General features: G+C 36.8%; 1 protein-coding gene across 4 annotated transcripts; it reads right to left on the reverse strand.

Moving 5' to 3' along the window:
- Positions 1 to 27674, reverse strand: mfsd3 (major facilitator superfamily domain containing 3). 4 transcript variants are annotated; one of them, XM_084115668.1, is made up of 7 exons: positions 27578 to 27664; positions 26537 to 27269; positions 18762 to 18909; positions 13197 to 13297; positions 7914 to 8023; positions 4167 to 4396; positions 1 to 1278 (listed from the first exon to the last, which is right to left on the reverse strand). In XM_084115668.1, the coding sequence occupies exons 2-6, from the start codon at positions 27225 to 27227 to the stop codon at positions 4193 to 4195; spliced, it is 1254 nt and encodes a 417-aa protein (XP_083971794.1). In that variant the 5' UTR covers positions 27228 to 27269; positions 27578 to 27664; the 3' UTR covers positions 1 to 1278; positions 4167 to 4192. The 4 variants fall into 4 exon arrangements, with proteins under 4 accessions (XP_083971794.1, XP_083971791.1, XP_083971792.1 ...); XM_084115665.1 differs by lacking the exon at positions 1 to 1278 and having other exon boundaries at positions 1480 to 4396; positions 27578 to 27674; XM_084115666.1 differs by lacking the exon at positions 1 to 1278 and having other exon boundaries at positions 1480 to 4396; positions 27583 to 27664.
- Between the last annotated feature and the right edge of the window lie 28 nt (positions 27675 to 27702).

The raw sequence follows: 27702 nt of genomic DNA on the forward strand, positions 1-27702 counted from the left end.
TTCATTAAAATAATCAATATTTTTTATTTTTGTACCAACAGAAATTCTAACAACAAAAATATAACAGGCAGAGATCGATTCGACAGACTACATTTTACATATTTAACATTTATTTTCACAAGTATTTCCTGTGTTGGTTTTGAAGGAAAAATCAGCAGAATGGACCCTTTTCACATATCTGGGGTTCTCAGATGCGGAAGTTGTCATATTTGGATAAACTTCTGGTTAAAGGAAACTACAACAAAGATAATTTTTGCATTCCCATTTGATCCCCCCCCCTATGATTTTACAAAAGAGAAAAAAATATATAGAGTGATTCACTATATTAGGTGATAAAACGCAAAGTATATTGTTGAATTAACTAATAAATGTCAATGTACATAACTTAATTTTACATGAAAATAAAAAAATTGATTTATGATGTTGATCACTGTAAAAAAAAAAACACATAATCACAGACTGTGTAAAGGGTCAATTGATTTGTATACATTTTGAAAACATGTTAAACAGCTTTTCATAGCTGAAAGCACAGCCAATTTAATGACGTGACGTGAGTGACATACATTCCATTTTCGTAATGTACTTAAATCAAGCAACTGTTTCTGTTTCTGGCTAAGAGCTGAAGAAACTATACAATACATACTGTAAAATAAATACACTGTAAAAAGTGATCAGTTAACTTAACTTAAAAAAAGTGAGTTAACCCGTTGCCTTATAATTATTAAGAAAGAAACATCATGCGTAATTGAAAAAAATAAGTTATGTGAACTTGACAATTCCACATAACTTTTATAACCACATAACAATTACGCATGAAGTTTATTTAAAGGCAACGGGTTTCCTCACTTTTTTAAGTCAGCTGATCACTTTTTAGAGTGTAATGCATAGTTAATCTATATTTCTGAATATACTTTTGAAGACTATGAAAAAACCTGCTGTAGCTCAATTATAAAGGTGCATGTAATTTCACCTTTCTCTTGTTATTTTCTGAAGGTGAAGTGTGAAGAAGACTCTCCCTTCCTTTCTTCCCTGTGCTTTTTCTCTATCTAAACCACCCAGGAAATAATGTCACAGTGAAAAGGTGAAGTGCAGGTCTATTCATGAATTACGTAAGGACTCCTAATCCCTTTGACAGATCGGGAAGAATCACCTCTCTGTCATGGTGAGGGAGAGTATACAGTGTCATGGTAAAAGCTGGGGATATGGTTCAGTCCCATCAACAACATACGGTTCTACAGTTATTGCGTCATCTCATGGGGAAACATCGCCAGGCTCCATCTGAGAAAATACTTGAGTTGTTAGTATTTCACTCTGCTTTAGATCTTCAGAGCAGTGTGTAAACCACAAATGTACACAACACAATATTGGATTTTCTAAAGACTAAGGTTAAGTCTTATGGCCCAGGATCTCTTGATAACACAGACTAATGGCTTTTAATTCTTGTCTGATAAGCTCACAAAAGCACAGGCACACACTGGGTTCAGTAATAGCTTTTATTTTTTTAGTCTCCTACATGTATAGTCAGGGCTAATGTCCCCAAAATATGTTTTTTTTTGTTTGTTTTGTTTGGTAAGGCCTTTGTTAATCAGAGTATTTAATGATAACCATAAATTGGCCATACCTTTTTCAGTTATCTAATAAAAGGATGAGCTTTGAACCATTTTAAAAATGTATTATTCAGTTGTGGCTGTCTGTTTCTATTTCTAAAAAACAAAAAAACAGAAGCATTGTTAACATGAAACCAAGAGCAAAATGACACAAGACTATACTACACTATACAAGCATGGAAAACATTTACTGTAAATGGGTCCGTGTACACGGCGTTCAATCGTTTTTCGATTTAATATTGAAAGAAGAAAATTAGAAAACGGCTCATTTATGTGCGCTTCGCTACAACATAAAATGATCCGATCCGTGCTGTCAAGTGGGTCACACAAGCTTTGCCACACAGATTTTGATAGTTGGACAACTAAGTAAAACCAGTGTTGTGCTGAAGAAGTAGGCTGATGGGAAATGTGGGTGCAGATGAGAGACAACCAACATTAATATTTCTGAAATAATCAGATAATATTTCTCTGGCACGTAGGTTGTCGAACCCATGTCTATAAAGAAAACTCTTCTACAAACTAGGCCAATTTATGTCAAAGCATTCCTTAGTCCGGTTGTTGGATGAGAGAGAGATTATTTGTAATAAAGACTTTAAGAATCCATTCAGAAGTGGAGGACTTTTATTCTGCACAGAACTGTGGAAGAATGGGTCGATCTTTGGTTGACCAATCAGAAGAAAGGGGCGTTTCATGCCCTACATGTGGTCTAAAAATATAAAATCAAGGCGAATTCTCGTATTTTTTTAGTTTTTGTTGTTGTGAAAAAACGAAAAGAAAAAAAATGAATAAATATTCCTAATTTCAATATTAAATCGAAAAACGAATGAACGCATTGAACGTACACAGACCTAATGTGCTTTATACATGTATAGTTGCATTTTCACTTTTTTTTTTTTTTTTGCAATTAAAATTGCCCTCCAAAATTTGTATAAACAATTATAATATGTTATAGATTCAAGGTATCTTAAACACATTAGTTATGGCAAAATCCACACGTATACCCATCTAGTCTCAACAATATCTCCACATATTTTGGCTCTGCAATAAACTAGATAAAAAAGTAAGGCAATTCAAACATATTCAAAAATAAAACATGGCTCAGGAAGATAGTGACTCAGAGAATTACCTACAGTCCTTTACAAGAACTTCAGGATTAAGGTTTGTATATCGATTCATGATGATAGTCTAAATTTCACTGACTCAAGAACCTCAAAAAAAAAAAAATCTTTTTCAGGTATGATGAGAATCAGTTATATTGAAAAATCGTGAACAAATCTGTGTTATTGCATAGGAAATGCAGACAACTCACTATACAAAAAATACATAATTTTAAACAATATAGTATTGGCTCAAAAAAATGAGCTTGATGAGTTGACTGTTTCAATGTACAGTATTTAACAGACATTAAAGGGGTCATATCATACTTTTTAAAATATTTTTTCCCTGAGGTCCACTTACAATGTTAGTCAAGTTTTAGATATCAAAACTAATTTAGTATTATCATGACTGCTCTCCACCCTCTTTCTTCTGACTCGCTGAATGAAATAGCAATTTTTGGTGTTGTGCCTTGCATATGTAAACACAGTCTAGGGTAAGTGAAATGAGAAATAGTTGGGTCACGTTTGCTGCTGGGCCATTCTCTCCTAACATTTCCTAACAATCCTAGGAAGGATAAGCAAATATTCAGGTGCTATACATAACCAGAGCAGCACAAGGTTTTAAACTTATTTAACTCTCATCACTAATTCTTGTGGAGTTAGGTCATATTTTTTGTAGTTGCTGAATGTATATGCTCAATGTATAACATTGTCAAAAGGTACAGTGCTTTTTCATAGTACATTGAAATTTTATTTTCCCGTGATATGACCCCTTTAATAAAAGTATTGCATTGAGAATACAAAAAAGCACTGCACTAATCATAGAACCATAATTCAATGTTCATACTGCTTCCAAATTTGCATGACTCTAAAGTCAAGCGATTCTTAAAATCCAGCATGCTGCTGATTGGTCATTAAGCTGAACTGTGTCTGCGATTAAAAACTAAAGGCATTTCTAAGATGAATACATGCCGCATATAAGAAAATGTGTAAATGACTAGGGTGTGTATAACTAAAGCAAACTATACTAGACCCTTAAGCTTTAAACCTTTTATAACTAGTAGAATTCTGTTGAATTACACATTTAGCATTGTCCATTATAGCAAACATAATGGATAAACCATTTGTTTTTTTAATGAACAACTGTTGTCCTTCAGACAGACTACATGGCATGCTCACAGTGTTGCCATAGCTCAGTCCGCTTGCCATTCAGGATGACTTGTTTCATAAAAGCAAGTACCTTTAAATAGTTGACTATATGTGGCTGTTAAACATTTGCAGTGTTTTTCAGAGGTACTGAGAGTGCAGTGCGCATGTGGCTTTTGTCTCGAACAATGCTGGCTGTGTCATAAAGAAATACAAATAAAAACAACATATTTGCTTGTCTGTCTATTTGGTCACCAGTATCTTATTCTAAGAATAAGATTCAATCTCACGCTCTTTCACCCAGACATTAACTCACTCAGCCCTCTTTTAGGCTCACACTGGTCACAGTGGCTGGCCTTTAAGCTGCTCCTTCAGGACACCAGTCTCTGTGGCTCTCCACACGTGCAGTGCACTGCTGGAGGTGAGGAAGAGGAAGAGGATGAAGGCTATGGGAAACCCCACAGTGTCCACCATACCTCCAGCCAGGGCACTAAAACTCAGTTTCCCTAGGACCTCCAGAGTGGCCAGAAAACTGTAGTGGGTGGCCTAAAGATTGACAGACAGAGAGAGGCAAATATAGAAAGAGTTTTAGCATTAACTTTTGACTCAAGAATAGTGAAAAAGGGACAGTAAATTATAAAGAAAGGGGAACATGTTTTGCTGTTAGGCTAGACACAGATGTTATTCACTGATCTCTACTTTTTTAAAAATGTTTTCAGATCCAGGTCCAGCACTTAATTACAAAAGAGATCTTTACATTAAGGATGCACTGATTTAAAAAAAATTGACCAATAACCCAATTTTTTTTTCCATGTTATGGCCGAAAACCAACAAAACCAACTTATATTACAATTCTACACTATATTGCCTAAATAATTAAAAAAGAAATCACGAACTAAAAATCTGTCATGTGAAATAATACAAGTGAATTTAAACACTACAACACGTAATGCTAGGCATATCATTTTTCAGTTTTGTCGTTGTCTACTAAAACTATGAAAAAAGTTTCCATTGACTGAAATAAAATATAAATGTTAGAAGACAAACTGTAACAAAAATTAGAAATGTTGCCTTAGAAACTAACTGAAATAAAATAAGTTGAAGTACCGGTACTTAAATTATTTAAATTAAAACTGAAATACAAATAAATCAAAGATAAATAGATTTTTTTCAATGGTAAAAATTACATTTTAAAATTTCATTTATTTTAATATTTTCAGCTTTTAAATTTAAAAGCCAATTCAAAATACTAATAAATATAAGTATTTATAGCATAAAATAATACTAAAATAACACTATAATGTACAGTATGAAAATGGATATTTAATTTAAGATTATTAAAAAAAATGTAAAGGCAAACTTTAAGTAGATGTTAGATGATGGCAAAGGTAATCTAAATGTAAAAATAGGGGAAATGAGCAGGCACAATTGAACATGCATTATTAAATATACAATGTCACAATGAAATATATAATATCACAACAAATAAAAAATATCTCCAATATCGTACGATAACTAATGTACATTGTGCTATGATTTAAATGTTATGACCCTTTCTGTCTTCATAGGACAGGACAGTTAGAGATAGTACGGGAAACAACGGGGAGAGGAGGCAAAGTAAAAAAAAAAACTGAGCAGGATTCGAACTCCGGTGTAACACTCCAGATTACACACATAAAACAAAAATGTTTGCTTTCCTTTTTGACGTGGTTTGATACTCTTCAAAATAAAGATGACTTTTTAACATGATTCTTATTTATCAATTTTTAACTTCGCCTCACATCAAAACAATCCCAACAGGAGGATCAAAGAGCAGTCTGAATCTCTCTCTTGTCTGGACGTTAGAGACTGTCTCCATACTCTAGTCCTTCGACTTAACACACAGAATGGGAAAGCAAAGCCAAGTCCATTCCTTCACATGGCCTCGCCACCAAAGTTAAGTGAAGTACCTTTATTCCTACAAACTTGTTTAAGGTGTTCAGTTTCTCCCTCTAGGGCCTTTTCACAAACATTCACAGTATCGGTTTTCGGTCATCTAAAACCACCTTAAAACAAACACACACAAGCTGCTCTCGCTACGGTATGTGCAGTATGTTATAAGGACATTTTGAATTAACCTACAGTTTACAATAATCCTCCTGGTTATTTTCTTCTAAACGTGAATCTGAAGTTTTTAATTGCTTAGAGGCTGAGGAAAAACATACTAGCACTTTCTTTTATTGTGTAATGAGTTAGTACCATTAATTCAGCAGGTATTGAGCTGGTGAAGTGACAAATAGCTAAGAGAGCAGTGAAAGATCACATGCAAGCAGCGCAGGCCCATTTAAACAGGACAATACTGTCACGTCAAAGATGAACGATGGGACGAAACGAGAGAACATGGGAGGGGAGAGATATATGAACAGTGAGAACTACCGTTTATCATCTAGGGACAGATAAATAAACAAATAGAGAGAATGAACAACTGAAGTAACAGAGAGAAATTAGACAACACAAGATTAGTGGGACATAATAGGGAGTGGAGTGTTGTGAAGAACAGAGGTGATATAGATGGACTGTTTTTGATAGACAGGTAAGCTGTCTTTACGCTATAAAAGTGGCACAGAACAGTACACTACACAAAAGCAGTATCTGAAGAGAAATACAATGTGCATTAGGTTTGTTTCACAAACTATCTGCTGTTTATTCATCTTATGCCCATATTCAGAACAAAACGGGCACAAACTTTTGCACTGTATGCCATCTTTGTTTATAGATTTACAGCATGGATTTCATAAATACCATAGCTGTATAAATAGCGATATAATTCTCAGTTACTAAAAACTTTTTTTGATTTTTGAAGAACGAAATATTAATATATTATCTCTAACACATGTAATAGAATAAATGCCCGACTGGCAACCAGAAAACAAAAGTAAAAAAAAACAAAAAACAGAATCTGCCCCGGAAATGAACCCCTATAATCACTCCTGCAATTAATATTCCTGGAATAATAAATGCTTCATTCATTTACAGCCAAATGTTTAAAAGCTTGAGTTGCTATGTTTTTTTTTTATGTATTCAGTAATGATACATTAAATTGATCAAAATTATAATTTCACAAAAGATTTCCATTTTGAATGAATGCTGATCTTTGCTTTCCATCAAAGAACCCTGAAAAAGACTAAACATATTACGCAGCAATAGAGTTTTCAACATTGATAATAATAAGAAAAGTTTCTTGAGCACCAAATAAGCATATTAGAATGATTTCTGAAGGATCATGTGACACTGAAGACTAAGTAATGATGCTGAAAATTCAGCTTTGTCATCACAGGAATAAATTATATTAAAATTATTTACTGTGCTTTCTGTCAAATATAAATGCAGCCTTAGTGAGCATAAGAGTTTTTGACTCCATAAAATCTGAAATCAAACTTTTTGTTCAACGGTTGTGTATATACAAATTGCACCTTTGCAGACCTTTGCTAGGAAGAAAGTTTTGAAACCGTTTGTGGAACGGAGTCTGGAAATAACACAAATAAATCTTGCATTGTTCACAAGAGCACTAATGTACAATGTGTCACAGCATGCAAACTAACCATTGGGCTACACATTAAAAAAAGAAGAAAGAAAGAAATCAAAATGTCAAATCTATGAATTTGAATATACTTTCTGATGAGTATGCTTTGTAGGTGACTGATGAGTTGAAATGAGTTGACGTGCAGAGCTAAAGAGAGTGTTAAAACTGCTCAGTTCTCTGAGTGGAGATATTGACTGACAGATGAATGAGATTTTGACTGCTGTGATGTGCTCACGTATGTGGCAGACAGGAAACACTCTCAGGCTTTCTGCAGCTCACGGCCTGTTGTGAGACTCTACCCGTCAACAACTATCAAAAACTGTAAGATGCATGTTTTGCTGCCTTTGGAGCTTGGCTGCTGAAACTGTAGAGAAAACAACAGATTTGTCCTGCTGTTGACCTCAGGTGAACACGTGTGATGCTGTTAAGCAGCCTGTTCTGACCTGTCAGGGAGAAAGAGTCAGAGCTGTGGTCAGTTGAAGAGGGTGGTGTGTGTGATACCTGTATGCTCTCCTCGGCTCTCTGTGTGCAGTTCATCATCGTGGTGAAAGTGAGAGTGGTGATAAGACCCGCTATGAAATGCTGCAAACTCAGACTCAGCACTGCCATACCTGAGGAAGAGCGGACACAATGCACATTAATTCAACATTTCAAATTCTGCCCTTGTTTTAAGCCTGCGCCAAAAAGCCTCAGATCGCAGACACACCTCAAGTTTGAATTTGTGACTCTGAATTTAGATATTGCATATAAAAACTCATAATGCCTCTGAAATATTGCACTGAATATCTGGCAGTGTTAATTGAGAGAGATGGCCTGTGGGAAGAAATGTGTGCAGGGTGATGAGTTTCTGTCTTGTAGTTTGTGCTTGGCCTTACTCAGACTTAGGGATGAAGCGTTTACTGGTTTGACGATAAGCCATGATAAAAATTCCAGACGTTTAGTATTACCTTTCATATTTAATTTACCTGACTATGGTGATTGAGAAACTCGCGGTAAATACTGTTCAGCATTAAGCAAAGTTAGCAAGTCTCACGCAGGCACAGCATGGGTTTTGTTTTGTGTGAATACATGACAGAAGGAACGGTGCTGAGAGAAATTATATGAAAGAGTGTATGAATGAATGAATTCTATCAATGTATAAGAGGAAACCTACTGTCTTCAGAAAAGTTTAGATTGCCACTTTTTCAGCGGCACTGGCTCCAGAAGTATTTTTTCCATTCATCTCTCCCATAGGGATTTCAAAAAAGTCTTTGTTAAAGCGCTATAAGCCATGAACAAAGCCAACCGACGACAAGGGGAATAATAAAAGAAAAATACTACTTTTATTTGAAGAGAAAACGTATTTGAAAATCGGACAAAAATACAAAGGAAAAGACTGTGTGCTTAACTCTTTCCCCACCAGTGTTTTTTTTGTTTTTTTTAATTAAAAATAAAAAAAAATTGCCAGCCAGCAAAAAAGTGAAAACATTTTCACAAAATGTTATGGCCCCCAGAATATTTTGTTGTATAAATATCTGAACATGCAATATATCAAAAGAAAGAACAGACCCTCTGCATAGTATATAAACACAGAAACATATTTCAAAATCAGCAACACAATCTGACATGAATCGTCCCATAAATGTTGTTTCTTATGCTCAAATAGCGTTTAAAAAAGCGTATTTTTCAGGTTAGACGAGCCAATGCGCATATACAGTCCTAAGTGCGAGTCTTTATCAATCAGCGATTGGCTCTTTGCTGTACAATAAAACATTGAGCATATAAAAAGAAAGCATAAAAAGAACCTATGCAGCGAACAAAATATAAACACATTAAACAAAATACAATAAAAAAAAATAAAAACACTTAAAGGTGCCGTAGAATGGATTATTTTATTATTTTATTATGTTTCCTGGGGTGCCCTTATAATGTTAGTATGTTTTTTAGATCAAAATTTGTTATAATTTAGAAATAAAAGGCATATTTCCTAGCCTGATTTCATCACCTGGTTTGAACACTCTGTTTGAAGGGGCGTGTCTGCTGTGAGACTTCAGTGTTGTTGCCCACTGCTGTGATTGGCTGACATGCTTGCATATGAAATATCTGGCATTACATGTGGACCTATCTGGAAAACTTTTACTATTACAGCTATTATACGTTTTTACTATTACAGCTATCGGGATTAACGAATCATGAGAAGTTTTTTAAGTATTTAGATCTATTCCAGCATTGAGCAGATGACAGCCTGTTGATCGCGTGAATGAAGATCTTATCACTGCAATGCGATTTACTGATGCATAAACAGTGTTGAACGACTTTGAGAGAAAGATTATCTGTCTGAACTTGAACAATTACACATCAGAAATTCACATAACCCACTGGTTCTTCAGAGGCTCGGATGAAGGAGCTAAAAAAATATTTTTGTGTTCATTTGTAGTTACATCCAAACTGAGCAACTGCCATGCTTCGTTCGCTCGTTTGCAAGCCACGATGTCTCTCGAGGAAAAAAAAAAATATCGCGCTGGATCTAGATAACACAGTGTAAATTATCGTTAATAAAATCACTTCTTACCGCTTGCGGGAATATAACGTTAGTTGAAATTGCCCCCTTCGTCCGTTTGAGACGCCGAGAGAAGCCTGGCTGCTTGATATTGTTCCAGGTTAGAAAAACAGTCCGTGGTGAAATGGGCAGAGCAACTTTCTTCGAATTAAACTGTAGCGGTATCCGATTATAGATAGATTATAGATAGATCTGCCATTTTCCCTATGATCCTCGCTTGTTTCTTCACCTGCAGAACTTCTGATGATTCGGCTGCGCAGTTCCGCCTGGCACTGAGCATGGGCTGGCATATGCAAATTTTTAGAGGCGTACATATTAATGATCCCAACTGTTGCGTCACAGTTGGTGTTATGTGGAGATTCGCCTGTTTTTCAGGGGTGTTTTTCAAAAACGAGATTTAAATAAGAAAGAGAAAACTATGGTGTTTGAGACTCACTGTATGTCATGTCCATGTACTGAACTCTTGTTATTTGACTATGCCAAGATAAATTCAATTTCACATTCTAGGGCACCTTTAAAAAAAAAACTTTTGCATATCTAATAGAAGTTAATCGTTTTTCTATATCTATAGTCTTTGGCCCATATTAGTAGATAGATATCATGTTTTGTTGTAAGTCACCAAAGTTATTTTTTTCGTTCATTTAAAATCTGTCTGTGGCAAGCAGGGCGTGACCGAGAGCCGTGGGGGCGGAGCTCCACACCTGCCTCGAGTCACACGGAGGAGCTCCGGAAGGATAAAAAGAGGAGTGACAACAGTGCAAGATGAGAGAGGACCAGGCCTGGACTTTATGTTGCTGCTTTTTATTATGTTTATATGTAGCAGTCGTCCGTGAGGGACTGCTGCTTTACTGTTGTTTTGTAGTGTTTATTTATTTTGATTTTCAGATTTATGTTGAAAGTTTGCCAGTTCATGTTATTTTTATGCAGACAAAAAGTGCATAGTGCTAACATTATTTGTTGTTTGTCGGTTTTCTGCATAAAACTTGGTGAAATGATTTCAGTGTACGTATGAGTACTTTTGAATATTTCCAGCACATTTTAACAATACCATGAATATATTAAAAATCATGATAATTTTGATCACTATATCATGATATGAAATTTTCATCCAGTTTCAGCTCAACTCAGGAACAGTACTGTACATGCTTGTTATTATAACACTGAGCTCTCCCAGACTATAATTTATGCAGACAGAACCATGTCAAACTACTAGCAGTTTAACTTAAGACACAGTAAAATCTGACTTTATATGTTGCCACAATTGACGCTTAGAAATCTGTGTCTTTTGGCCATTTTGAACTTGATTATTAAATTCACCTGAGTAACATCCATCCAGAGCATGAGACAGACCGTCTACCATTAAAGCCTCTAAAAATTATGAATCTCAAATCAATCATTACCAGAAGCCCATTTGCAAAAAAAAAAAAAAATCATGAAGCTTTCACATCCAGCTCCATCTGAATTATTCACTGGAAATGTTTAGTTCTGCCTAACAAGACTTCTCCATTACTTATCCAGGAACCACAGGAAGGAAAATCAGCTCTTCTGAGGCATCCAGTCTCATACAATATTGAAAAATATTTTCTGCAGAACTTTATCATTCTTTTTTCCTCTTTTTTTTTGAGGGGGGTTAGATGGGGTGCAGAGTTGCTTTGTTCCATTTCGTTTGGGAGAGTGGCAAAAAGAGAGACAGAGAGAGAATAAGAAAGACAGAGAGATGAGGGAGTTGTCAAACAGAAGCTCGCTGACAAAAACATCTTGACTAAAAAGCAACGACATCCTGGGGAAGAAGTAATACAGTGGCAAAAAATACAGAGTGAAACAGCTAAAACGCAAGAGTTTCCCCATTTCCTTTTTTCATTTTCATTAAATAAACATTCAAAGCACCTGTGAGAGAAAGAGACAGCGCAAGGAAAAATAAGAGAAACAGGCAGAGGGTATGAATATGGGTTTATTCATTTATCAAAGTGAGCCGTGAGAATACTCAAGGTAAAATAGCGTTAGCTTCCGCAGACAGAAACAGAAACGCAAATCCACTTAAGCAAGTTGAACCGGGAGAGAGTATGTTTGACATAACTTCTGTATGATCACTTCTACACAGTTCATGCATAAAATTTTGCTTGAATTATGCTGAATCCAAGCACTAGGACTATGAAGATGGTTTTCAGAACTGATCTACAGGAGTCTTGCAGAAGATTTATGGAATAAAAGTTCAAGATAATTTCTCAGAAAAGAAAGCACACTGATATAAGTTTGGACCAATACTGAAAGTTTGTCTTCGGTAAGATATCAGCCTCTGGTACTACGGATTTTATATTAAAACAGATACCTAAGGCAACAAATAAAAAGCCTTGAGCACCTGATGAAATAAAACTGTTAACAGACTCAACAATTGCCAATTATTTAAATTATTTAAATATTATTTTAAATATATTATATTAATTAGAAAAAATATATATTTTTCCTTTTTGATTTTCCAGAGGTCGCTTAAGTACCAAATAAGTTTTCGCCTTTATCAAGTGATGATCGTATTAATGTTAGCACTTTTTTTATACATGTTAAGCTTTGATAATGAATCATTTCTGCCATATAAAGAGTGTAAATATCTTTATTATCCTACCCATCTGGATTTGATTTATAGATAAATTAAATTAATTAACTTAATTAAGCAATGTTAAAATAACATATTTTTAATTGCACACGTCAACTTTAGATTTTTTGTAATTTTCTATTCTGATCTCACCATACAGCAAGATGAACTCTATGCTGGTCTGTATGACATCCATATTAATACTCTCCCTTTTTATCAGATGCTGTTGTTTAATGCAGTGTTGAGAGTTTTATTCAGACACACTCTGCCTGAACACCTGTTTACTCTGTGCAAGGTGCTGAAATGGACACTTTAGCCTGTCAGTGGAAAACGCGGGAAACCGGAGACGGCCCTATGGATTCTTAAATGCAGGGGAACAGTAGAAAGCTCAGCGGAGAACAGGTCAATTTCACTTCTATATATACATAATTACACGTGAGCTATTTGACTCTCAAGAACAAACTGTACATGGCAGTCATAAACCTGTTTTGAATGCATTGAAAAACTTACAGTGTACTGAGTTTTTCCCTGGCCTTTCATTTATAAAGCAGTGGACTATTCAAAGAGATAAAGTAAAATAAATAGAAATGCAAAAAAATTCTAAAAATAAAAATATGCTGGTCCTATAGAATGTTCATGTATGCGAATTTCTCACCTTTCATCAAGGGCGAGGGCTCCAGCACCACGAGAAGTGAGCTCTGAAAGATCATGCCGATAGTCCGCATCATAAACACACGTCTCATCAGCAGGCCGATACTGAGGACGTAAAAGAGAGAAAGTTCAGTTCACATCATCTCATACTACACAAATACGAATACGAAGAGTATAATATATATTAAAGTTACTTTCATGTACTTTCATGAGTCACAGGTCACTTTACAGGACACATTCATTTCAATTTGACAGAAGTGATAGTAAAGACATTTATTTAGACATCACGGGTAGAGGTTCCACAAAAATATTACGCAAAACAATGTTTTCAACACTAAAGTGTTTCTTGAGCTGCAAATCAGCATATTAGAATGATTTGTGAAGGATTATGTGACAGGGAAGACTAATGGCTGCTGAAAATTCACATTAATTATTATTTATTTTTTTTATCAAATAAATGCAGCCTTGTTGAGCAAATCTTACCAACCCTAAACTTTTGAACAGTAGTGCAATATAATTTAACATTAAAAATTATATATATATAAAATATATTCCAAACTATAGGCTAATATTTTACAGATCAATCATTGGAGGACATTAATGAGGGTCAACCACACAGGACTGCCACACTGAGACAGAGAAGCACTCCTGTACACATGCTTACATGCAGTGTGTTTGCTTACACACTCTAATTGATTCTCTATTAGCAGTTAAGAATCCCACTGGGTGAACTTCCGTCACAACATAATCAATAACCCGACAAGATCGACAGACACGGGCTGATTAACCCCCCGGCTAATTAGTGACCATCACACACCACAATTTCTCCCAGTTTCAGTCAGAACACCCGTGGGGCCCTGTCAATCACACACAGGGTCTGGAGTCACATCAGTTGTTAATATTTCCAATTATCAGTACAGTTAACATTACATCATGTTCTCTAAAATGAACAAATGTATTAATGCTTCAAGCAGTCAGGCAGAAAGATTAATAACCAGGCTTGAGTTAAGCTCTGGTGACAGCATCTGTTGCCTGAAAATTACTTTGACTTGTCCCTAAGGTTGTAAAAAAAAGTATAAAATTGCATCATCAATTAAATATCCTTTCCATGTGAATAAACTCCAAGGCCTCTGACAGAGAAAGCAAGTCGAGAAAGAGAGAAGGAGATGCGGGTAAAGGTCAACTGAACTTTAAGAGAAGAGTAAGGAATCGTCTGTCATCTTAAACCAGCCTTTTGGATCTAGATGAACCCAGTCAACAACAGCAGCCGGTCAGACAGAAAGCCAATCTGCCATCATTCTCATGCAAACACCCTCCCTGCATCCACTCAATAACACTCTTTCATATTTCACTCAGATGAGAGGAGAGAGAGAAAAAGAGAGCTGTAAGAAAGACAGACAGAGTCTTAAAGAGGAAAACAAGCAACTTAGAGAGAGAGAGAAGGATGCAAGAGATCGAAAGCAAGTCTAAAACAGGTGTATCACACGAGCAGTTAGGCCCGATAAGATTCGTACTCTCAGATTGCTGATGGCGATCAGTGTATGGGGGTCAGTTTTTGGCCACTCAAGCATTTCAGATGGGGCCGGGATAAGTGTCCAAATTAGCTTTTAGTGGCCCTGAACAGACAACGACAGAAACCCAATCTGTGGGAAGCAAGGCCTGAATGCACGACTGTGTCGAATGAACAAGCCCTCTGCGTGTGAAACTTTACATCCCTCCTCATTCACTAACACTGCCTTTAGCATAGAGACGGAGAGAGAGAAAGGGACGGAGAAAGGTAAAGCAGGAAAAAGACGAAGGGGCCGAGAATAATAGAGGTTAGAGAGAAAGGGAGAGATGGAAAGGTAAGAAAATTTGAGATAGAGTACAGTAGATATTTAACTGCACACATGTCCCACTCACCCAGGCCCTCATGTATAAGCATTGCACAAAATGGCCATTGAAATATGCACACTCAATTTTTCACGCACATATCGGGACTTGTAAAAAAATCTATGTCAAACCGTCCGCACACTCCAGACCACACTTGTTAACCGGTGTGAGTGAAATAATGAGGTAAACTAAATGATTTTAATCTCTGTTTTTCCATTTGATCTACACATTTATATTAAATATGCCACTCTCATTAATGGAGTTAAGCACTCAAATTTCATTAAATCATTATCCACAAGTTAAGTTTAAAATTGAAATGTGAATATTTGTAATGGATGTGCTGCTTTTTGCCAATTTTCCAGTGCAACGCTACATAATTCTGCTTTAAATTGTATTCTAAATAGCAGAACAAAATATTTCCACACGAATTATGATCAGTGATGCGCACTTGACTAAGATGTCTTAGCAACACAGGCAGTATAACGACAGACGCTCACGGACTCTTCTGGTGTTCGAATGGTCCGATGACACAGTACTGTACAACTGCTGCCACACTGCACACAGGTGTGCGGCTTTTCCTGTGCAGACTGACAGTAGCCTATTGATAACACCTTACGCAGTCTTCCAAGCATCATGAAAATGCCTATTTATTTATATGGTAAGATTTACACTTTTTTTTTTAAATGTTCTGTGTGAAGCACTGATAAAATAAGTATCTTTTTCAGTCTAAACATTCTAAAATATGTTTATTTTATGCACAAAACTGCATACATTTGTTTTGTTTAAAACAATTAAAAATAGTCTATTTTGCCAAGAGGAATGAATGAGAATAATTCTTTTCTGAAAAGTATTTTATACCTACAATTTTGATGGACATTTTTTGTTTTACAGATTTTTATTTTTATTTTAAACAACACAAGGATACTAAATGAGTCTTAGCAATGTAATGTGATGGCACAAACAGCATTTACAGTCTCAAATATCTCAATCTCATATTGTCCAAGTGTATTTGAAAGCAGTAGTAGGCTATTACATGGATGGAAATATGGATATGGAAATGATATGCAGGTGAGGATATGAATAGTAGAGTTGTAAACTCCTTGTATGGTTATTTTTGGGGAGGAGGCAGGGTGGAGATGCATGTACGCACAGTCTTCCACCGATTAGGATTTCTAAAGGGAATTTTGCACAGGTTCTGGGCTGGTGTACATCAATTTTTTTTAGAGTCTATGGTGTACATACGGTTTTACAAATCTGAAAACTTTTGTGCGCACGCACACTTTTTAGGATGAAATCCACACAAAGTTTTATATATGAATCCCCTGGGGTTTTGAAGGCATGCTCATTTTTACAGTATCCATCTACATTACATAAATTAATATTCCCCATAATCACTCTAGCAATAATATTATACTTAAATCACATTTAATTTCATATCCATACAACATATTGGCCTGCTACCCAGTAAATGATTATGATTGTTTGGATATTTGCTTGAAGGAAATTTAGAGACTGGACCTACTGAAATGTTAATTAAATACTAGGCTAGTGACTATTTGTACAATAAACATTCACTACCGTTCAAACGTTTAGGGTCAGTAAGAATTTTTTATTTTTTAAGGAATAAATACTTTTATTTGAGAAGGACACATTAAAGGTAGGGTAGGCAATTTTGGAGAGGCTAGCAATAGCAAGCTAGCTTTGAAAGCGTAAGATCAAACCCTCCCTTCAGAGCATCTCCAAAGCCACGTCTCCTCCAAAACACATGAACACACACAGCAGAGTCTGCAAAGCATCACAAGAGTGTTAAATTACCTGTTTCAAAGCACATAGCTTTACAATAATAATGAACCCAAACAACTTACAGGGCTCTGACTTGTACCACCTGACTGCTATAGATTCATTTCACCGTTGATAAGTGTTGAGATAGAAAAGCATAAATCCGTGAACAGCTCTGAGTAGAAAGTCACGGGCTGCCATCTTGTAGCTATGGTTAAGACATGGAGTGAACGCAGCATAAGCTTGTTGTTTTGGTTCAGGAGGAACCGTAAAAGCCGGCTGCTGTTTGTTTGTGGCACTCAGTGACTGTCTGTCTACAACTCTGCATATTCACTTGGAACTGGAGCGGAGGTATGGAAATACATAGGTTTACAGGCAGGTAAGACATCATAGCATTACATTCGGACTAAAGGCAATGATTGGACGAACATGTTTATGTTTAGACCATCCTAAACATTGCTTCTATTATTGATTGCTATCAGGATGTGAAGAGAGTTTCAACCAGTATAAAATAAGCTTTTGAAAAACATTGCCTACCCTACCTTTAAAATGCTTAAAAGTGACAGTAAATATGTTTATTGTTATAGAAAAATCCATTTCAAATAAATGCTGCTCAATTACATAGCTTTCTATTTATTAAAAATCATGAAAAATGTATCACAGTTTCCACTGTATTCCAATGTGATTCCTTAAAAATATTAAGCAGCACAACTGCTTTAAACATTGATAATAATAAATGTTTCTTGAGCAACAAATCAGCATATTAAAATGATTTCTGAAGGGCCACGTGACACTGGAGACTGAAGTAATGGCTGCTGAAAATTCAGCTTTGCCATCATAGGAAAACATTACACTATATATAAAACAGTTTTGATCAGATAAAAGCAACCTTGGTGAGAGACTTCTTTCAACAACATCTTACTGACCCCAAACTTTTTGTTCTGGATTTGGTGGCCTCTGATCTAGCCAATGTTTGCATCACCTCAGTGACTAACTTGTTTAGATGGTTAGGAAATTGCAGCTCACAGAGACAGTAGACTAAGGTTGATGTTACTGTCAGGCTAATAATAGACCAACATTACATCATTTTAACTAAAGTACACACCAACAGGCAAGTGTAGAAGATAATGTAATGCATTCCAGTGGTGTGTAAAACTGCATTAAAATGGTATAACATAATAACATTAAAGTATCATTTCACTTTAAACTCTGATACATGACTAGATGTCTGCCCTCAAGTCTGGAACAAAATAAACACAGAACCACTGCACTTGTCTTTCTCCAAAATCCTCTTCCTCATGCCTTTCTCTGAGCAAACTAACAGGTGTGTGGGCTTATCAGTCTACCGCTCCAGGAAGATAAGCGACTTCGACTGCTCTTGGAACGGGTTAGACCACCAAAATCCTATCTTAACTATTACAAGACATAACTGGTAAAAACCGGTCTCAGGTCAGTAGACAAGGGCAACGTATCAGCAACAAGTATATCTCCATTCACGCAGTCCAACCTTATGCATCCTGGAGGCCTTTCAGCTCACACCTGAGCCTGCTTTACTCTCAGATCCCACAAAAGGCTGTGTTTACTTCCATTACTATCACTCTTTCTATCTCTCACACACACTCTCTATCTCTTTCTCTCTCCTTCTTTCGCACCTGGGGCTGAGATGGGTGTAGAGATATAGTGAGAAAACACTGAGAAAAAGAAAAGGGCCGTGTTTCTTTCACAGAGAGATGGTGGGCAACAAAAACCGATAAAGCAAGAGGGGGTTTAGAAAAAGATGTAAGGTGAAATCCACACACCAAAGTCTTCAAACACCATTCCTGCAACATTAATGGCAAAGCGTGACTTGGCTGAAAGGGTGTTGCAGCTAGAATTGAGTCAGTTTCACCATCGTTTTATAACAAAACACACTCCCTACCTGTACTGAGAGAGCAAGAAGCCCCCGATTGATGAGCCGCAGATGGAAAATGCCATGGCAACCATGCCGTTCCACACCCCCAGCTCTCTGGCCGTCATGTGGTGGTCCAGCAGGAAGAGAGGAAACATGGTGATAGCCCCCTGTTCGCCTGGACACAAAATATAGGATTACATCAGGGCACACACACGCTTGATTGTAAATGCTCTTTTCTAGGTAAACTCTGACCGGATTATTGAAAATGTGTTGCATTCTTATCACATTGCATCAGACTTTTCTCAAAAACTGGTGTTAAAAACCTGATATTAACTACATATCACAGCACAAAATAAAACACAGCCATGTCTGAGAATGGAAAAAAAGTGATGATAACCTGAGCAGAGGCCACGTTTTGTTTTGTTTTTTCGCACTTTACTCCTCAAAGGATCAGTGCCTGGATTGCCTTCTAGTCATTTTTTCCTGAGAGTTTGTCACTTAAACTCTGACAAAGACAAAAGCTGCCAGAGAAAACGTTGCCGTTACATTGCGCCGAGTCCTGCCTGGCTGCCTCGCTGCATGATAGTGGGTGCACAGAGGCCTCGGTAACCCGCCGCCGTGTATTATTTAACGCCATTGTCATTATTTATGGAGTCTGCCTTCAGTTTGACAGCGAGACAGCCCGCTGACTGACAGCTCTGAGACCGCCGTCAAACAGAAACTGCGCTTACGGGGATCCCGGGATGAAACCGGTGAGAAACAAAAACAGAAAATCAAATCAAAAATCAGACGCTTCTGCCTGAGTTCTGCTACGGTCGCTGACAGTGGCACGTGAGCGCTTTGACATTGCTTTCTTTGTGGAGGATTGAGTCTGACAGTAGAACTAAATTTGTAAAGGATGTTGTAAAGTCTGTAATGTGGTGGCAACAATGAACAATGGAACTCATTTTTCACATTCAGCACATCTTTCCTTAGAGAATCATAAATGCCACCCAGGTCCAATGCCTTCAAGCAATAAGAATGCAGTTTTATGTAGGATGAACATAATGTATGTTTGTACCTTGCACACAGGACATTGAAACTGCATGTTACTTTGCTTATATTGTGTGTTGATTAATGTCAAAGTAGTCATTTATAACCTAACCCTTGTGAAAATTTAGCAGTTCCTGCATAATTTATTTAAGAGCATAGTAAACACGTAGAACTACGGAGGCCATTACCATAGTAAAAATGTATTCGAAACTACACTTGCACTGTATTATATACGGGGGAAAAAATGTATCAACCATATAACATTTTATTATTTTTTTACATTTTTAAAATCTGCATTTCCACTAAAATATCACAATTATTATAGTTGAAAATGTATGTAAAGGGAACACTGCGAAACAAATAGTGATCAGTATCAACAACATGGTAGTCTAAATGTATACAAAATGCCAAAAATGATCATTGAACAGTTCAGATGCTGTAGATCATCTCATATGTGAAGTCTGGACATGCGCTTCAGCGTTCTGTTTTCTCCTACGCTGCTTCAAACTAATTATTTTTTAAGCAGGGATTGAAAACAAACAACAAGGCTGCTTATTTATGTCTATAAATAATCTCAGAGCAACAATTGTCCATTTCACATGGGATTTCATTAGACATCCACAAAAACACAGCAGAAGAGGGGAGGCACTGGGAGGAGAAATGGGGGAGTTAGAGAGAGAGTGGGGAGAGATGCTATATCAGTTCACTTCGGTTAACAACGATAGATAATGGGGAACAGATGAAGACAAAAATGGACAACAGATTCAGGATGAGACTGAACAATTATGACAGCAAATAAAGAACTACAACAATCATACTACAGTGGTACTGATTGAAACCCGATGAAAGATTTGAGGCTCCTTTTAAAAAGTTTTCTGCCACTGCATTTTATATATATATATAAATAAAAAGAAAACCACCAATTACAATTAAATGGATCAAACTAAAAAAGAAAATTGTCTTCTTGTTCTCACCCTCATCTTGGTCAAAACTTTATTTCTTCTATGGAAAGAAAAAGAGATATTTTTAAGAATATACTGGTTATTTACATGCAATTAAAATGAATAACGACTGGACCTTTCAAGTCTCAGAAACGACAAAAAAGCATCATAAATGAAAAGACTGAAATGCATATGATTATCAACAGAGATCTTTCAATCCAATGTGTTGTTAAAATGTTAAAACTTGATAGCCCCAGATCTCAGTTATTTTTATTGCACAGAAAAGAAAGGCCAGGATATTATTTAAGTATTCGCCTTTTGTATTCCACAGAAGATAGAAAGCCATACGGGTTTGGAGCAACATGAGCGTGCATTTCAATGTAACGCCACCTGAACTAGATGCTGACTAAAACCAACTCTACGATCCAAAGTCCCTAGAGTCTTCAGCATGGGAACAGCCTGAGGAACCTGGGTCCCTCCCAGTTCATGTAGGTCACTGTGCCGTGTGTATCTGCATCTGTGTGTACTTGAGCAGGTCACACAACTCCATTGTAAATGCTCCTTAACCAACGACAAGCTCCGTACCAAGTCTCTACGGACCTCTGAGGTTAGAATACGCGAAGGTCTAGCTTATTCCCTTTACGTTCTGGGACACAATGACAATTGTTCGGATGAAACAAAAGCATAGCAAAAATCATGAGCGAAGATACGGTGGTAAGGATAGGGAACGGAGACGCATCCTATTCATAGTGTGATGTAAGCTCACATATCTAAACAGAATGCTTTTTAATGTTCACACCCGAGTTACACAATGGTCCAGACAATGGGAAAACAAGGTAGGTCAACTAAAAGACATCACATACTTTACTCATCTTCTTCCTTGGAATTCTCTTTTCTCTATCACCCTCCACTCACACGCTTTTTCATCATACCCGATGCCCCCTGCACCCCACCATCTCTCTCGCTCTCTTTCACTCTCTCTCATAGTTGACCATGTGGTGGGTGTTCATTAATTCATCCCCCCTGCAGTCCTCTGCGTTCCCTCTAGAAAATATTTGCCTCCTGCTCGCGTCACCCCTCCATCCCCCCTGCAAGCCCCTCCTTTCCCCTGGCCCCTGCTGTGCGGGACAGAGGGAGGGCAGCATCAGGCGATATACATGCATATAAGCGTGTATGAGTGTGTGTTATGTATATATAGTTAGAGAAAGAGAGTGAAAGACAGAGAGACACAGAGCAAAAGTGGTTTTCTACTCCCATACAGAGTCCAATTTGAACCCCCCACAAGTACACTCCCATCTCCAGCTGGACTCTTCCCAGGGAAGCACCACGTCTGGCAAAATCCCAGCCCCCTCCATCCCATCACTGTCCCTCCATGACCCTTTATCAACGCTTGGGCTGAACACATTTTGGTAACAACCTGTGATGCAATATGCTCTAGATGACATACAACACCGTAAAGTGTGATTGATTTGACAACTTAGTAAGACAATCACATTATTCTACAAAATCTTGAAGTAAATAACAGGGAACTATAGTTTGTGAATTCCTATGTACTGTAATATATATGATCATATAAAGCTTTCGAGAAACAATCAATTGAAGTTAAATTAAAAAAAACTGCATGGATCCTAAGACTTTCTATCTCCACTCAACATCAATGTGTGTTGATAGTTTTAAAGTGATTTTTATTGTCTTTTAATTATATTTTGCAGATAAACAGAGCAAAACTTTTTTCTGAATCAAAAATTGTCTTGTTTTCTAGAAGAAAAAAATCATACTAATATTTAAAATTAATCATTGAGATGCAAAACTCCATTAGATAAGACTTGTTATCAGAGACTAAAAAGTAAAAATGTTCTCATCCCACAGGCAAATTGATTTGTTGTTGTTGTTTGCTTTAAACATGAACTGCACAAAATTGTTAGATTTGTGCTAAAAAAAAAAAAATTAAGATTCCTATTAAAAAGGAAAAAAACTATTCGTCAATGGAAAACAGAAAATAAACATGTCAATTCATGCATATTCTCTAAAACAAATCTTATGCAAAGTAAATGTATCTTATTTTAAAGATTTGTACATATTTGTACTGAACAATGAGACATAATACTGATTAGGAGAATGATGTTTTTGCAGTGTACTTTGCTAACACACTTGTAAACGAAAGATGTTATTGCATTTAAAGTAATTGGTGTCATCCGAAGTGCTGTTTAATAATGATTGTGATGATGATCAGGGGGAGAAACCTCATAAGACGGATTAAGAGTGGGGCTGCCGCTTGTCCTGTCTGATTTTGTCTGCTGGAGCTCATCCGATTACAGTGCCACCTCTCTCTCTTTGCCAGAGACACATACCCATATACATAGACAAGTTGCACAAAGCCTGGATTTCTGCTTAAATTGATCAAATTTGACAAAATATATTTCACTCAAATGAAGAGACATGAAGAGACAAAAAAAAAAAAAAAAAACAGTTTTCAATGAAAATACCACAGACACAAAGAGACTAATCTGGACATAATCCCCTTCTGGTGCCAAACACCACATTCAGCTTATTGAAAGTGATTCATTAGCTGCTATGTATGCCTATATTCTTGATTCAAATAACATCAACATAACATAGAACTAAGAGGCTTGTAGTTAATTGTAGTAAAAGTTGAATGAAAGATTTCAATATCAGTTTCAGTGCAGACATTCCGAACAACTGGATGACCCAACTGTGTATGGTTTCCTGATGTTTAGCAGCTTCAGAGTCATAGTGAATAATGTGACAGTAAGGATGGAAAAGGGCAAGGCTGCCATCTTGTGGCAAAACAACACATTACCATGACTGGCCATAAACTAAAAAAATGATATAAAATATATATATATAGTGGTGGCCAAAGTTATTAGAACGGTAAGATTTTTTTGTAATGTTTTAAAAGAAATCTCTTCTGCTCACCAAGGCTTTATTTATTTGATCCAAAATACAGCAAAAACAATAATATTGTGAAATATTTTTAGTTTAAAATAACTGTTTTCTATTTGAATATATTTTAAAATGCAATTTATTTCTATGTTGGTAAAGCTGAATTTTCAGCATCATTACTCCAGTCTTCAGTGTCACATGATCCTTAAGAAATCATTCTAATATGATGATTTGATGCTCAAGAAACATTAATTATTATTATCAATGTAGAAAACAGAAAGCTTTTGTAACATTATCACTAGCGTTCAAAATTTTGGGGTCAGTAAGAGTTTTTATTATTTTTTTGGAAAGAAATTAATAATTTTATTCAGCAAGGATGCATTAAATTGATCAAAAGTGACAGTATTGACATGTATTATGTTGCAAAAGCTTTCTATTTCAGATAAATGCTGTTCTTTTGAACTTTCTATTCAAAGAATCCTGAAAAGAAATTGTACACAACTGCTTTCAACATACAATACATAATTAAATAATAATAAATGTTTTTTTGAGCGGCAAATCAGCATATTAGAATGATTTCTGAACCATGTGACACTGAAGACAATGCAGTAATGATGCAGAAAATTCAGCTTTGATCACAGGAATAAATTACATTTTAAAATATATTCAAATAGAAAACAGTTATTTTAAATTGTAAAGATATTTCACAATATTACTGTTTTTGCTGTATTTTGGATCAAATAAATGAAGCCTTGGTGAGCAGAAGAGACTTCTTTTAAAACATTACAAAATCTTACCGTCCTAATAATTTTGGCCACCACTGTGTGTATATATATATATATATATATATATAAATATAATCTGCTCAGTTTTAAGTTCATGATCAGTAATATGTTGGTGTTGTTGCTGTAGTTTTTGATTTATAACTTTCCCTCTGTCCCACCATTCTAAAATAAATTAGTCACTTTCCTGCTAAATAACTTATAGCTGAATAGTTATCACAGCACATAAATGATATTTAACATTTACAAATAATTGTATTAAAATAAAATGTATATATACACACATAAAAACAAAATAGATTTTAATACAATTATTTGTAAATGTTAAACAACACACTTCACCTTTACAAATTAAACTGTCTGAGTATAATTTATTCAGTAGACAACTACAAAAAAATAGGTTAGTGTCAACCAGAGGCGGCGTCAGACGATTTTGCCGGGGCTTCAGGCCCGAATGTTTTGAGTGTAGCCCCTAATGTATTTTGAAAAGTTGACTGACAAATATGAAACCGGACAATAGTAAACCCCCGAAATCATATGTTGCCTAATTTCATTGTGCTATGGCTTTGCTGCTGTCTCTGACTGGTGATTGTTGAAATCTGTCTCTCACAGAGACGCACCACGTGAGCGATTTAGCTATCCAAGTTCATCTCCAGGATTTGCGCGCAACAGCAAACAATCTCACAGCAATTAAAAAAAATAACGCAGTCAGCACCGCCGCACAGTCTTCTGTCAGACCAGATGTTGGCAGGCTATATGTCAGTAAAACTCAGAAAAACTAACTTAATGTCGTGTCAGCCGTTTGCTCGCGGCGCGCACTCTTCAATCACGCGCAAATGCGGCGCGCCATGTATCACGCAAAATAAACTACTACGTCGTGTTCTGTCGTCAATTAAGTATTGAAATAACCAAAAGGGAGATTAAAGCTGCGTCAAAACTCTATGTCGGGGCTTTTGTATTCCTTTGTAGGCTAACGTTACATAAATGTTACACATTTTGGCGTAGCCCTACTAATTTTTCATTATTAATATTCTAATATTTTATCAATATTGCAAAGTCATCAAAACTGACTAAATATTTTGTGACCAAAAATGTGAAAAATAGGCCTACATCTAGCCTAAATGATCGTTCATGACATTCTTTTAACTATAAGCAACCCAATTTGTCTAGATCTGTATTATTTCCTTTGTATAATGAGCTTAAATATTGCTGCGCAGTCGTGTGATTTAGTCTGCTTTATTAACATTATTACAATGTATTCCTATTTAACTCTGATATGTAGCCTATATATATAAGGTCTTTGAATGTGTTCGAATATTTCACCAGCATCAGCCTTTTCACAGTTTGTATCACTCCGCTTGTCTGTGTTTGCGCAACTTGCATCATTAAGCCAGTAGGTGGTGACAAGTGACTGTCTTTATGAGTAAACAATTGAAATTTAATTTAACTGATTTAATAGTGCCAAAAACATTGATTAACTCAAGAAAGAAACAAGTTGCTGAAACCAAACTTTAATGCTAAAAAGTTTACATCTATGCAAAATAATCATTGAAAGATTTCTCATTTAAGGCCATTCCTGTTTGGAATATGTGATTGTGTATTGTCAACTATAAGCAGAAACATTTTGCATTTCCATTTTCTAGTGTGGATCATTAATTTCAACATTTATTCTCATTCTCATGTTTAAGAATCTGTTATCTGCTTGACAAATAATTTATGTATACTGCCCACTGACATGCTTTTAAAGCTATTGTTATCAAAAAATGTTGGCCTTCAAACACCTTAAAATGCACATATGTAGGTCTGAGAAATCCAAATTTTCTCGGGGGAGCATGCCCCCCAACCCCCCTAACTACCTCATATTTGAATGTGTGTGTCTGTGTGCTAATATGGGCTGGTGTGGCAGCAGTGCCAGGACTGAATTTTTTTAACCAGTCTGCCCCCTGCATATACTGTAGGCCTAAAATATACATTATTCTCTGTATCGAATCATGTTATCTTATTACCCACCCCAGCCCCTGATGTTTCGGACTCAGCCCCTGATGTTTTTAAAACCTAGAAACGCCCCTGGTGTCAACTTGTGTGAAACTAGTGTAAAAACGTAAATGATGTAAATTGTGTCAAATTATGACATATCTCTTACCTAGCTTGTAAGTGAGGACGTAGAACATCGTCCATGGCGTTCCTGGCACAGACAAGAGCTTCCTCCACACCTTCCAGGGCTGCATCACATCCTTTGGCCCTCTCCGTCCTTCTCCCTGTCCCCGCGCCGACTCTCCGTCCAACACAGGGGCGCCCCACACAAACAGAGCAACACCACCGTACACACAGGCCAGCAGTGTGAACATCCAGCCCCAGCCTGCAACATCAATCACAGCCAGCAGCCCCCCTCCAGCAAACACAGACCCAGCTTTATACCCTACCACCTGCACAGTGTTCCCCAGACCCAGCTCCCCCTGCCCCCTGAGCAGCCGCACGGCCACCCCGTCAGCTGCAATGTCCTGCACGGATGCCAGCAAGTTCATGGCGAGCAGGGAGCCCGCTACAACCATGTACTGAACATCAGGTGAAATAGTAGCGCTCACCAAACAGGTGAGGGCCAGACCAGCCACTGTGCCCACCAACCAGTAGCGCTTGGTGCCTGTCCGGTCCACCAGAGGGGCCCAGAGCACCTTGAGCACCCAGGGGAAGTAGAGGATTTTGGTGAGGCTGATCCGGGTGAGGGAGTGACCGGCACCGCGCAGGTACACTGGGAGCAGGGATGACTGCAAGCCATATGGAATACCCTGGATGAAGTAAAGGAGACCCAGAAACACCAGCTTGTCGTTCATCATCGAGAAAGGCGGGTTTGGGGAGCCTCAGCTCATGGCTGCACTCTGGAACGAACACAAGTAGAGGGTTTGACATGGACATGTCATTCATTCACGACACTGACATAATGTCACACCTGGATATAAATGATAGAACATGTGCAAATGTCATTAGATATCTTTCATAGACGTTCTGCAAACTGCTTTACACTACAATTAAATCATTGAGCATAAGAACGATTCATTCACAGTCATAAACAGTCCATCACTGTCCACATTTGCTCTACTTGAAGGAGACTTTCGATTAGGACTAGGACGAACAACCGAAATTATACATCAATGAACAAATGACACAATTTAAGTACAGCAAATACCTTACTGTATTTACAGGTAAATGTCTCCTTAACCCGCTGTGCTCAATGCTGCATAACCTCTCGTATTTTCCAATCCTCGTTACTTCCGCGGAAGCGCGTGACGTAACGCACTCACTCAACCAATC

The sequence above is a fragment of the Abramis brama genome (assembly GCF_963993115.1).
Source record: "Abramis brama genome assembly, chromosome: 5".
NCBI classification, from domain to species: Eukaryota; Metazoa; Chordata; class Actinopteri; order Cypriniformes; family Leuciscidae; genus Abramis; species Abramis brama.